Below are 13,537 nucleotides of genomic sequence, written 5' to 3' on the forward strand. Positions count from 1 at the left end.
TTGGGCCTCTGGTAGGATGTCTGGGCCTGTGTGAAATGCCTTGCATACATTAATTACCTCCCTAAATCCCTGGGGGAGAGAGGTTGCTACTCTCATTTTCCCCTACCAGGACACAAGAGACTCAAGGAGCTGCCCAAACAAAGTAATGTAGCTAATAGCCCACTCGATTAGCTTAGTTTCCTTGGGCCCCTGTAACATGTTAGCACAAACGTAATGACTTAGCATTGCAAGGGTTCATTACCCAGCAGTCCTGTTAATTAGGAGGCTGACCCAGGCCTCCTTGGCTAAAATCAGGGTGTGAACAAAACCAGCTCTCTTTTGGGAGCCACTAGGGAGGGATCCATTTTCTCGCCTTTTCCAGCTTCTAAGCCCACCTGTATTTCTTTGCTTTGGGCCCTCGTCCTCCATGGGTGGGACAAGTCCCGCCCTCATCTCCTTCCCTCTCACCCTTCAGCCTCCCTTTCCCACCTTGACAGTTCCTTGTGTTTATAGTGGGCTAATTTAAGGCCAGCAACCTCCATTGCCCTCTCACACAGCATACACATTCCCGGTTGTGGGAATGAGGACTTGGGTGTCTTGGGCGTAGGGGATAGTGTTCTGTGACCACACTGCCTCCGTCACCACCTGCTTTCCAAGAAATAACTCACCTGGATGGTTTCAACAAGCTCACAGTGGGACCCAGGGTGCTGGCTCCGAGGGAGATCACGTCTTCTGCTCCTCCCTCCAGGCTCCTAGGGGAGAGCTCTATGCGTCTTCACGTATATCTTCCCCTGTATTTACTCTACTCATTTGTTTCATCCTGTTTACATCTCAAAACACACCCGTGTTAATCCTGTCTCATTAACGTGTCTAAGTCACCCAATCCCAAATGGGACCACCACCACCCGTATGATAAACCCCAAACCAAACTCACTGCCAGTGAGTCGGTTCCGACTCACAGAGACCCTCTAGGACAGCACAGAACTGCCCCTGTGAGTTTCCGAGGCTGTACATCTTTACGGGAGTAGAAAGCCTCATGGTTCTAAGGAGCAGCTGGTGGTTTCAAACTGCTGACCTGCGGTTAGCAACCCAAGGCATTACCTACGACGTCCCCAGGGCTCCTCTGAGAGGAACCTCAGAGGAGAGCAGATGGAGGAGCCTTCTCAATACAGCTGCTGTCCTGAACTTGGACTTCTAGCTTTCAAACCTCCCACCGCCCTATAGGACAGAGCAGAGCCACCCAGTGGGTTTCCAGAGCTGGAATTCGTCACAGAAGCAGACAGCCTCAGATTGAAAGCCTGTATAGTTGGGGATATAATCCAACCATACATGTACAGACCATACATGTACACTAGCTTCCAAGCTGATCACGGGGCCCCTTTCCTGCCTCCACCCCCTCCGGCCCCTGGCATCCAGCAAAGATCATGCAGCAAACTCCCAGGGGTGCCTGGCTCCCTCAAGTGGCTCAGTGCTCTACAGAGTCGTTCTCTGCACACACGAGGGTCACTGAGAGTCATAACTGAATCACCACCTTCCAAAAAACAAGGATAGCGTCTACGGACACGCCAAAAGAGAGGCCTGATGCCTGAGATGGGAACGGGCAGAGTGAAGGCCAGTCCTGGCCTGTGTTCACAGGGACAAGTGGGAACTTTCCGGCTTAATCATTCTGAATGGATCTTTGTCAGGCTTAGCCCTGGGGCTAATAAAATCTGGTGAGGCTTTGGTGACCCTTGCTCTTGACCCATAAAGAATGCTTTGAGCCAGCACTTAACTCCTCTGGGGAGGGGGAAAAGCAGAGCGGTCTGCTTCAGCAGCAGTGAGTGGAAGAGCGGGCAAGTGGCAGGTGCTTCCTGGCTGTGGTTGTAGTTAGTGCAGGTCCGGCCAGGGGAGCTGGCGAGTCTGCCTGCCCCCTTTGCCTTCCGTCCTCCATTCAGTTGGCAGCTGATATGCTAGGCCACCCAGGGACCCAGAGGGGAACAAGACCCTGTTTCTACTCATAGGTGCAGACTGGGGACCCCTAAGTGCTCCTCACTGCTGCTCCTTCCTCAAGGCGCCTTTCCTCCCTCGTCATGACCACCGCTTAATGAGCAGCTACTGCCGGGGCCTGGTCCCTCTGGCCACAGCCACTTTATAGGGACAGGACAGCATAAGCATGGTCAACTCTGCCCCCAGGAGTGAGTTGTAGCTTAGACTGGCTCGTCTGTGAAATGGGAGAGTAGCCGTAGTGCCCTCTTGGGGGCGGTGTGAGAATGAAGTGACTTAGGGCATGCATGGTGCCTCCGATGATGGGTGGCATCATCGGCTCAGGAAATGTTCATTGTTACTAATGACGACTCAAGGACCCCCATGACCCGGTGGGCTAAGCGTGTGGGCTGCAAACCAAAAAGGTATTAGTTTGAACCCACCTGCCATTCCACAGGAGAAAGAAGAAGCAGCCTGCTTCCGTGAAGATGATATCCTCTGAAGCCCCTGGGCACCTCTGTGTCCTGGGGCTCCATGGGAGTTGGCATGACTCCACGGCCCTGTGTGTTACCGACCATTCTGCCAGTGGGGGAGACAGTGAGGCTCAGAGAAATGAAGTGGCAAGTCTGGGGCCACATAGCCCCTCTCAGCTCTTGGGGGTCTCAGTTCTAGGCCTCTCTCTCCCTGGATCCCTTGCCCTCCAGGATTGTGTGCTTGTGTGCCCCCCTCCCCCACCACCACCATATCTTCCTACTGTTGGTAGTCCACCTGCAGCAGGCAGCATGGCAGTGGGGCCACGGGGCTGGGTGTGTGTCATTTCCTTACAGGCCAACACCAACACAGACCTGAGGCTGGCAGCTGCCAATGGAGCCCTCCTGCGACACCGGGTGCTGCTGGGGGTCACAGACACAGTAGAAGGCTGCCAGAGCGTGATCCAGGTACTGTGGCTCCGAGGGACCTGCCCTGCAGGCCTCTTCCAAGATGGGCTAATGGGGACGACCGGCCCCATGTTCTCCCGGAGGCCAAAAGTGCACAGCAGCCCCTCCTGTTCCTCCGGCCCCAGCCTTTCTTCCCCGACATTCCTTTCTGTGGGTAAGCAGCAGGTGTCATACTTCCTGTGGCAGGGCTGGAGGGGATGCTCAGCTACGGTCCAAGCCACACGCCTTCAATGTCCGCTCAACAAGCAGATGGTATCTTGCCCCTGGCTGCCTCTGGGTAGAGTCCTCTGTGTGTGTCTGTGTGTGTGTGAGAGTGAAATATGATGAATACAACATGTGTACGTAGCAAGGAAATCAACACCTCAACAGCCCTCCTGCAGGAAGTTCACATTGGCTTGTGCTCACCATATTTAACCATCCCGGATAGACATCCTCCTTCACTGGTGCCCAGTGTCCTCTGAGCACTGTGATCCTTCTCTTGGGGATAGAGGACACCGCGGGGCCCATGGCATGGCCCCTGACCCGCAGGAGCCCACTGGCTTCTGAGGGGGTCAGCTGCGGGCAGTTAGCAGTAAGCTCTGTGGCCTTCCAACCCGTGAGAAGGCCACGGTCAGGCCAGAGGAGGATGCTCTCGAGGAGCTGCGTGTGTCATAAGAGTGACTGGGGGCCAGGTGTGTCATAAGAGTGACTGAGCGTCTGGTGACACAGTGAGTACCAGGGAGGCTGAAGAGGCAGGTTGCACTCCACAGGCCCATTCCTTTCGGCCAGGTGCTCTTCTTTGCCCCAAAGACAGCGAGGAGATCTTAATGCCTGGGGCACGGCCACACAGTGGTCTAGGACACTAGTGGCCCTAGATGAGCTCCAGTTCTTCTGATCCTGGCTGTCTTCTGCCCACTGCACCACTCTGCCCGGACTGCCCAGTGGGCTGCACAGTCACCCCATACAACATCTGCACTGTCGCTGGTCATTGCCCGCACCCAGAGGGTGGCCAGGACACGGCGTGCAGGTTGGGTGGGGAAGAAGCTTTTCATGGACACGGCCGCTCATCCCACAGATATCTATGGAGAGCCTGCTGTAGGGCTGTAGGGTAGGCACTGGCCGAGACTCAGAGGCTGTAGCAGAGAGATCCTTGTACTCACAGAGCTTCTTGCACCGAGATCAGTAGGACACAGGGACGTCTTGCTTGCCATCAGCAGGGGATCTAGAGGGTGTCACAAGATTTCCAGCTGTTCAAGTGTGAAACGGCAGGCTGGGAACCCCTTGTTCTTTGGGCTCACCGACATGGTGATTGGGGGTCCTTTCCAGCCTGCTCTGCTTTGAATTCTGTAATGTCGATAGGCGTAAGAGTGGCGTGGCTTGTGTCCGTCGAAAGCACGGAGGAGCAGAGGGTGGAATGAGTGGCCCATATTTTAAAATAATCAATTGCTTTGGTTTTATAAGACTATTTTGGGCTGAAGTGACACACTGTCTCGGATTTGCCTCCGAACCTTGGAAGGGGTGACTGGGGCAGTCGGGGAGGGTGGAGATGAAACAGGAGTGGTGCCCATGAAGTGATAGCTGTGGAAGCAGAGTGACAAGGGGCTCAGCCTTAATTACTCGAATCATGCTATTTCCGGCGACATTTGAGAAGCATGTGTAAGAACGCATTAAGAAAAGAAGCATTAAAAAATAGACTCTTAAAAAAGAAGGGTTCTTGGAAGTAAAGGTGGTGGGAGACACTGGTTGACCTTGAGGCCCATTGGCACAATCCTGGGAGGGGCGCGGGGAGGGAAGTCAGGGGTCTGGGGGTGGCTAGTGGACAGAGGCGTTTGCTTCAGCACTTCATCACGTTCGTGGTCGGTGGGGTCCCGAGAAGATGTTGCAATGCATGAGTGTGGATGGTTTCATCCTGGTTGTGGTTGACCCGGGCACCCACTGAAGTTGCGGTGGAAGCAGGGGATGGGATGAGGGCATCCACGCCTATGACCTCTAATCTGACCTTGGGCAGCAAGGGAGAAAGTGGTGAGGTGCTTCGCTCATCTGCATGTTTGAGTTTCTGACCGAAGGCAATCCGACCACTGACAACTAAGGCGGTAATCCAGATATGGATACAATGTGTCTGGGAAGGGTTTGGGAGGCACACTGATTTTATAGAGACGGGCCTGCCAGAGAGCAAGATAAGAAAGGGGGTCCTCAGAGAGGGAGGGGGCTGTTTGGGCACATCCATGTATTTCCAACAGCTCACACGGTGAATTTTAGGGGCCAGGTGTGTCATAAGAACACACATTCATCTAAGTTTTACAAGGAAAGCAAGTGGGGGTGGTCCTCAGGAGGACTTGGGGTCAGGGCTGGCTCCGAGCCTCGACGTCGCCCCTTCTCCCCAGCTCTGGTTTGTCTACTTCGACTTGGAGAACTGTGTGCAGTTCCTGACAGACCATGTGCAAGAGATGAAGACTCACCAAGAGGTAAGATGTCTTAGGGGAAGACCAAGCAAAATCCCCGATTCTGAAACACAGGAGGCCAAAGGCTTAAAATCACGTTCTCGCCACGTTGGGAAGGACTGAAGACAAAGTTACTTGGGAGGAAGCATGCCGAGGGTGGGGTGGGGAAGGGTCTTCCTCTTCCTTGTTTTCACTGAAGACCTCTATGTTTCCTGCCGTGAGCACAGACGAGCCTGCCCTTATAATCAGTAATCACCGTGAAGACCTGGACAGGGGACAGCATCGCAGATTGAGACCATTTTCACTGGCTCAGAGAGCCTGCCTACCCTGAATGCATGAGGCCTGCCGGGCACGGGCACCCTTGCCCTCATTTCACAGAGGGGGACTGGGAGGCCCTGGGAAGTCCTGGATTCCAAACCTTCTGACTCTGAGTCCTGGGCTCCACCATTCCCCGGGTCCTGTAAGCTCTGCAGATGGGCTTGGTAGCCAGGATGATGGTTTGCCCTGGTTCTGGCCCATTAGTTGCTGCGTGGCCCCCTGGATAAGGTCTCTGAACCCCTGTTTGTTCATCGGCAGCAGGTGGATAGGAATATCCACACCCCAGGCTGTTCTGCACCGAAGGAAACCATGCCCGGGGCAGAGCTTTAGAACTGCTGGAGGATGGTACTGATGTGGGCACTTGCCTGATCTCACCACCTCGGGTCAGCCTGGGATGCACTCCCATGTCAGCCCGAGTCCTTATGGGTGTGTCCCCTGCTGTGCAATGGCACTCAGCATAGGACCCAACCCAAGGCCCTTCTTGTTTCCTTTGCAGTCCTTGCTGAGAAGCAGGTTGAACCAGTTGTGCGTTGTCATAGAGACCGGGGTGAGCCCCAGCACAGCGGAGGGGCCTGAGGACATGGTAGAGGAAGCCCCTCTCCTGCCCAGTAGCCCACATCCCACGGAGAGGCCGCTCATGCAGACTGAGCTCCGTCAGCTGGTTCCCGAGGCCGAGCCAGAGGTAATGGACGCGTGGTCCATCAGGACCTTCTTCTGTGGAAGCCCCAGCTCCAGATTCTTGAAACCAGGCTTTCCTCGAGTTGGTAAAGACGACAAACCTTCTAACATGATAGTTTCCAATCTTGGCACATACACACCCCACCCCTCCTTACCTTGGCTTCATAGGAATAATCTTGTATTTGCTGTTTCCCCCCCTTCCATTTAAAAAGTCAGGAGATCCTATTTTTTGGACAGTTGCTCTAAGCAGATTGTTGGCTGTTCCTACGCAGCCAATGTCACATCTCTGTACCCATTTGCCCATCCAGTCGTCCATCCTTCCAGCCACTCATCCCATCATCCACTTGTGCCTGTTTGCATGTTCCGTGCATCTCGGGGTTGAATTTTCGTTCCTCTGGCCCCAGAGGGGTGTGGAGTCTTGCTATCCATGGAAGCCGTTGGCCCAGGGCTGACAGACCAGCAATCTGGTAAGGTGCTTTACAACTTGTGTGGCCTCTCTCTTGCTCTGGGGACAGGCAGGCCCACGGTTAGGAGGCGCCCCAGGTCTGGAAAGCTTGTATTTTCTTCTTAGCAAAGTGGTTTGGGGCTTCAGGGTTCAGGCCAGGCCAGTGTGTCCATTTGGCACTGGTGGGAAGTGGGAGGCTTGCAGATAGGACTGTGCAAACGAGGACACGATGCATTTATTAAGCTCTACATTTGACTCCGCGGACGTGTTGTTTGCAAAGAGCAGAGGCGATTGATAAGGTCACGTCTTTGATTGTGACGTGCATGTCTAGGTTTATGTGAAAGAGCCCATTAAAGACAGGTCTTTTGAAATCTTTTTTTTTTTTTAAAGTTTATTCCAACCCAGAGTAACGCACTTTCCTGTCATGAATATCAAGTCTCAGTGTGTGTGCACATGCTTCTGAAGTAGCCGCCCTCCCAGTTTGGCCAGGAATAAATGAACCTGGCGGCAGAGGCTCAGCACGAAAGGCAGAGTAATCCATGTAATAGCCTCTGGCATGGTTAGAGATTTTCATCCTTCTGAGGACTCTTTAGCATATCTTCTGAGATGTGGATTATTTTACCTGCTTCCCTGATGGGAAAAATAAGGTTGTGAGAGGCCAGCTGACTTGCCCAAGGTCAAGGACAGGGGAGATCGTGGCCAGGCAAGGGCTGAAGCCAGGCGTGTTGATCTTAAGTAGGCCATTTTCTGGCCACAGTCCCTTGCTTCTTACATTATGGGTTTTCGAGTCAATTGGCAAGAGAATGAATCTGAGTTAGTGACGGGCAGCGTATTTGAATCTTAATGCTTTCTAGCACAGAGGACAATTCCCACGAAAACCGGTCCTGGAGGGTCAAGTAGTGTTTCTGCTCTTTTGACTCATACGGTGACGATGATGATGAGCTTATTCCCGAATGCATTTCTTACACACGAGGCCCACTGCCTCCATCCATCCCATTCTCGGGCAGCGAGGTAGATGCAGTTACCTCCTCTCTTTCAGTGGCGAGGGCCTGGAGTCCCTTGTGCTGAAATTCTCATCCGGCCTGTTTGCTAAAGCTGAGTCTTTCTTTAAAAAATCATCTTACTGGGGTTCTTACGGCTCTTGTCACAATCCTTCCATACATACATGGTGTCAAGCACATCTGTACATGTGTTGCCATCATCATTTTCTAAATGTTTTCTTTCTACTTGAGCCCTTGGTATCAGCTCCTTATTTCCCCCTACCCATCCCTCATGAACCCTTGATAATTTATAAATTATCATTATTTTGTCATGTCTTACACTGACCGATATCTCCCTCTACCCATTTTTCTGTTGTCCGTCCCCCTGGGAGAGGGTTACATGTAGATCATTGTGATTGGTTCACCCTTTCTCCCCCCACCTTCCCCTTCCCCTCCTGGTATCACTACTCTCATTGTTTGTCCTGAGGGGTTTATCTATCCTGGATTCCCTGTGTCTCCAGCTCTTATCTGTACCAGTATACATGCTCTGGTCTAGCCGGATTTATAAAGTACAATTGGGGTCATGATAGTGGGGGGGAGGAAGCATTAAAGAACTAGAGGAAAGTTGTATGTTTCATCGGTGCTATACTGCACCCTGACTGGCTCCTCTCTTCCTTGTGACCCTTCTGTAAGGGGATGTCCAATTGTCTACAGATGGGTTTTGGGTCTCCACACCCCACTCCCCACTCCCCCTTATTCATATCAATATGACTTTTGTTCTGGGTCTTTGATGCCTGATACCTGATCCCATGACCCCTCATAATCACACAGGCTGGTGTTAAGTCCTAGTCTTAATCTCTAAGTCTACATCCCTAAGTAGCCCCGACATAACTCACCTCCTATTTCTTCAGTTTAGAGCGGGACTTAGGAAAGCCCGGAAGTCTACCCTTCAGGAATTGATGCACTTCCCTGTACTTATAGACCTCATGTCATTGGCCACTGCAGAGAATTGTGCTTTTGGTTTAAAGAAAATGAGGTTTCATCTATCAATGACATTTCCCAACAACACACGGTCCCTTTGTGTCTCTCTGTCACATGTCGGTGATTCTTGCAGGACTTCTGGCCTCTTCACAATGCTGCTGCATCCTCAGTAGACTACAGCCCAGTGTCAGCATAACGTCATATACACCGGCAAGCCGGAGCACATGTGGGCCTCACTTCTTGGCGATGACCCACTCTATTGCTGTTGACGGGCACTGCTGAGCCCGCAGTGTCTCTGAGTCCTGCCTGTGATTTTAGCGGCTTGACCAGCGAGCTTTGCTCTGGGGGGCAAGCATGTTTCTGTGAGCAGACCCTTTTCGCACGCCGAGAAGCACCGGCTGTCCCAAAGAAACCTGGCGGGGACCTTGGGTGTGCCATCGACACGGCTGTCAGGGGGAACATGATCTCACCCAGTCTTTCCCTTGGCTTCATTCCGTGCAGGGCTCTCGGGGCACTTTACGTTCCTGTACTGACAGTGGGCTCACACGTTGGGGATGAGGCCCGGGGCTGTCACAATGAGAGGGATACAGAGCTGAGACTCTGGACCCCCGTCCACGAGTCTCCCAGGTGCCCCAGCTGCTGTTGTGTTTCTTTCATGAACCTCACTGCTGGGCACAAGGGGTGATGGCAGCTGAGGGGGGGTGTTGTCGTGTGTGTATGTGTATGCCCCCTCCCCTCATGGTGCCTCCCTGTGACCATCACGCTTCTCTGCTCCTTCTAGGAAATGGCCCGGCAGCTGTTGGCGGTGTTTGGTGGGTATTACATCAGGCTCCTGGTGACCCACCAGCTCCCCCAGGCGGCGGGGACTCGGCACACGGACTCTGAGCGGACTCCATGCCCCTGCCAACTCATAGAGGCCCACATCCTGGGCCCAGGGTGCTGCCCGTTCCTGGCCAGGTGACCCAGGGGTTGGCAGGAATATCCGGAGAGGACTGATCCCGAACGACCCGAGAGCTGCTTTCGTTTTAAGACCGGGTGCTCGCTCGTCTTCCTCCAGGATCCTGAGGTGGTTGGAGATGGTGAAGCGTAGGCGAGAAGAGAAGCTTCAGGGGCACCGAAAGGTGTCAGTAGATGCTGTCAGCGTCCTGCTCAGGTCCAAGTCCTAGCCTTCACAGGGCTTCTTCACACCCCCTGTTGGCTCCTGGCCTTTTCAGAGTTGGATGGCTGCCAACTGGTCCCACGTCAAGCTGCCTTTTGAGCTTCGTAGAGCCCTGGATGTGGAGGAAAGGGCTGGTCTCCCAGCCCTCTCAATGCACCGAGGGTACAGGAGGGAGCGCAGCCATCCAAAGTCCACTCTCTGATGATGCTGTCATCTCCAACCCCTCTGTTCAGAAGGGGGTAACTGAGGCTCAGCAGGTTCTTCCTTTTAAGGCATGGCCTCCGGCCTCGAACATGATATTTCTCCCCAATCAGAAGAAACAAAAGTCTCAGGCTTTCTTCCATTGTAAGGCTTTCTTTCCCATCAGAAGCAAGGACACTTCTGCTCTGGTCCGCTGACACATGTTTGCCAGACAGAGGAGAGAGAGTACCCAACGGCAGTTGGCCGTGAACAGGGCTGCCCAGAGGAGAGTGATCCTGCCGGCCTGGCGAGCTTGTCTTTGTTCAAAAGCACACCCTCGGGGGTTGCTGTTGTGTTATGCCACAGTCAGTAGCGTGGTCCAGGAGCGTGAAGGGAGTCAGTGAAATCCATGACTCAGGAAGCGCTTTCAGGGGCCCAGACTCCTCTCTGGCACTTGATCCTCAGGAAGTTTGAGATCTGTTGCCCTCCACATCCAAATTCAAAAGCTCCCACCTGGCATGACAGGGTTCTCCAGCATGCAAGCTCTGGCCTTCATTCTCCTACGAAACTCCTTGCCAGTTGGGACTCTTTCCTGGATAGACATCCATTCCTTTCTCCCTGTCAGACTCCTGCTCATTCTTCAAAACCCACCTTTACGTGCCCCATCCAGGAAGCCTTCCCACTACCACTGCTCTCTGCTGCCTTTTAAATTCTGGGTCCAGCCACATCGCCTGTAGCACTGCTCTGTGCCATTGCACGCACCTGCATTTGGGGCACCATACTCTCCCCAAGGTCAAGACTGCGGTGTATCCTTGTGATGCCAGGCTTGGAGCCCCTAAGGAAACGGCCTCCCTTGTGAATCGGTGGTTCTGCCAGAGACATCTTGGCTCTTGTGCATTACTCTCCAGACTCAGCTGCCCGATGCTTCCACACAGGCCCCGCCCTGTCTCTGTCCCTGCTGCGGCCTAGCTGAGTGACTTCTGGCGGCTGTGGCCCTTTGCTGGACCATCTGTGTAAGGGCTGGTGGCAGATTCAGTGATTCTTCAGGGTCCTTCCAGGGTTAATGCTTCAAGCATTTCTATATTGTTCCACTCACTCCTGGCCTCCAGACTGTCTGGTGTTGGTCCTACAGCCGGCGTGGCTCATGTGTACCAGGCTGGTTGTGCCTTTGGAGGGAACATTGGCTTAGCTCTCTAGAAACCTGGGGTGTTAGTTTTGGGTCGGCGGCTTCCTAGTTGTGTGGCCGTGGCCAGGTCACCCAACCCCTCTGAGCATCCATTTTCCTCTTTACAAAAATCAGTCTGGGGATCATGAAAGGTAGGACCCAGGAGACATGCTCTGTCAAAGAGGGGCCTGACTGTTCACCTTCCTGTGCTGGGCCAGCCCCGCCCGGGAGGTGGCCGTGGTTGGGATGTATCTTCAGCCTATGTGCAGGGCGATTTTAATCACCAAGAGTTTATTCCTGGCAATCACCATGGTCTTTTGGATCTGGCACAGAGTAAATGGTGCCTGTGAACTGGATCACTGCAAACCTCTATTTATCATCTACTTACACCCCTCCCCCCCCCCACACACCATGTAGACTGAGGAGAATAAAAATGTGTTTGCGAAATGACAGACGAGCAGCTGTTCAGTTTTGAAGTCTACTCAAAGAGCCCTTAGGAGCCCCGGGGTGCAGCCTTAAGTTAAACACTGGGTTAGGCCGCTAACTAAAAGGTTAGTGACTCAGACCCACCCAGCGCCTCCTTGAGAGATAGACATGAAGATCAGCGCTATGGAAAGCCGCAGGGGCCAATCTTCTTCATCACATGGGGTCCCTATGAGTCGAAACCAACCAGCCAGCCCGCAGCCACCACCTAGACATGCCACAGCCTGCCTTTCCCTCCCTGCAGAGGCTCCGCTGGCTTCACCTGGCCGGCGGGCACCGAGGACACCTGAGGCAGCTGTTCCTTCCTTCCTTCCTTCCTTCCTTCCTTCCTTCCTTCCTTCCTTCCTTCCTTCCTTCCTTCCTTCCTTCCTTCCTGCCTTCCTGCCTTCCTGCCTTCCTGCCTTCCTGTGTCAGCCCCCTGGGTGTCCGTGGCTTGGCCCCTCTCGGGGTTCTGACAACATTATCATTTAGGAAGTGCTCGGTAAGGTTCTAAAGATTTTGATTTTCAGAGCTGTTTTGTTTGATAAGCCAATGGCGGACCACATGGAGACTTCTCCCCCGCCTCCGGCCCCCGCCCATGGTTTCCTCTGCCTCCTGACATCCTGCCTTCCCATCCCATGGTTACCATTGTAGCAGTTGAACCCATTCGGGCCCACTGTGAGAACCAGAGCCCATGGTTTACCTGGGCACGTTGGGCAGCACGCACCGGGGGTTTGTCAAATGCATAATGCACTCGTCCACTATTACAGAATCCTGCAGACTCTCCTCACCCACCGACTCTCCCGAGGTGGTGAAGATGGTGAGGTAGCAGGAAATGGCTGTGAAGGGCGTGGCCCAGGCCCGGGTGCTGGGCTCTGTTCCGGAGGAGCAGCAGGATGTTGGAGAAGGACTTGGTTCTAAGCTCTTTAACCACCGAATGGGGATAAGTGTCCCCATCTTGTAAGGTCTCTGTCTCGAGGTTTAGAAAAGTGATGGTGGATATGAAATGCTTGCAACCTAATAAAAGCTCAATACACGGTTGCTATTTTGTTCTCTCCCTCTGTCTTGTCTGCAGTGGGTGGGCCATCTGTGTTTTTGTTGACAGTCTGTCTCATTAACACAAAAACCTGGAACTCACTGCTGACTCTGAGACCCCCTGTGTATTCCCAACGCTGTAACTGGTTACAGGGGAAGAAAGTCCAGTCTTTCTCCCAGAAAGCTTCGGATGGTTTTGAACTGCAGACCATGTGGATTGTAGCCCAATACATAGCCACTATTCCACTGGAGATGTCTCTTGAATAGGCCCACCTTGGGAAGTGCCAGCCTTGCATACCAGTGTGTTCTGTCAATCTGGCCTTGTACCCACCTCCTTCTCCGTCCTCTCTCTGCCTTGCAAAAGCAGCCAGGGCCTTCCTTTCCCAGAATCATATTACCTGGGAAATATCTCGTAACCCCTGGAATCGGAGGCAACATAAAGAGTCCCGATGACTCTCTGAGGCACTTCAGAACCCTGATGAACCTGGAAGACAGACACTGTGCTGAGCGAAATCAGTCACTCACAGAGGACCAGTACGGCATGAGCTCACTATGGTAACAATAAAGGATTTCCCCACTAAGAAACATTCTGTGGGTGTTATCAGAGCTAGGAGGGGAAGAGAGGTAGACACGTACTGACTTCAGGGGGGGAGGGCCATCCCGTTAAGAGGGAGGGCAGCAAAAACCGATGGAAGTTCTGGGAGGCACTGGGACTGCGCAAGCGTTAAAAGCACCGGAGGAAAAGTGCACAATCCCTCAATCGTGATCTCTGAGAAGATGCATGGGTTGGCACGCAGGCTGCAGGGGTGTGATGAAGCGTGGGGCTATGGATATA

At 53.3% G+C, this 13,537-nt stretch overlaps 1 protein-coding gene across 3 annotated transcripts in view; it reads left to right on the forward strand.

Moving 5' to 3' along the window:
• The window catches only part of TMEM268 (transmembrane protein 268), a 34,825-nt gene extending 21,575 nt beyond the window's left edge, over positions 1 to 13,250 (forward strand). For all 3 annotated transcript variants that reach the window (XM_075560378.1, XM_075560377.1, XM_075560379.1), the window contains exons 6-9: positions 2,769 to 2,879; positions 5,243 to 5,323; positions 6,114 to 6,299; positions 9,483 to 13,250. In XM_075560378.1, the coding sequence (XP_075416493.1) occupies positions 2,769 to 2,879; positions 5,243 to 5,323; positions 6,114 to 6,299; positions 9,483 to 9,662 (558 nt within the window). In that variant the 3' untranslated portion in view covers positions 9,663 to 13,250. The remainder of the gene's footprint in view (positions 1 to 2,768; positions 2,880 to 5,242; positions 5,324 to 6,113; positions 6,300 to 9,482) is intronic.
• The last annotated feature ends 287 nt before the right edge of the window (positions 13,251 to 13,537 follow it).

This window comes from Tenrec ecaudatus, chromosome 10 (genome assembly GCF_050624435.1).
Source record: "Tenrec ecaudatus isolate mTenEca1 chromosome 10, mTenEca1.hap1, whole genome shotgun sequence".
NCBI classification, from domain to species: Eukaryota; Metazoa; Chordata; class Mammalia; order Afrosoricida; family Tenrecidae; genus Tenrec; species Tenrec ecaudatus.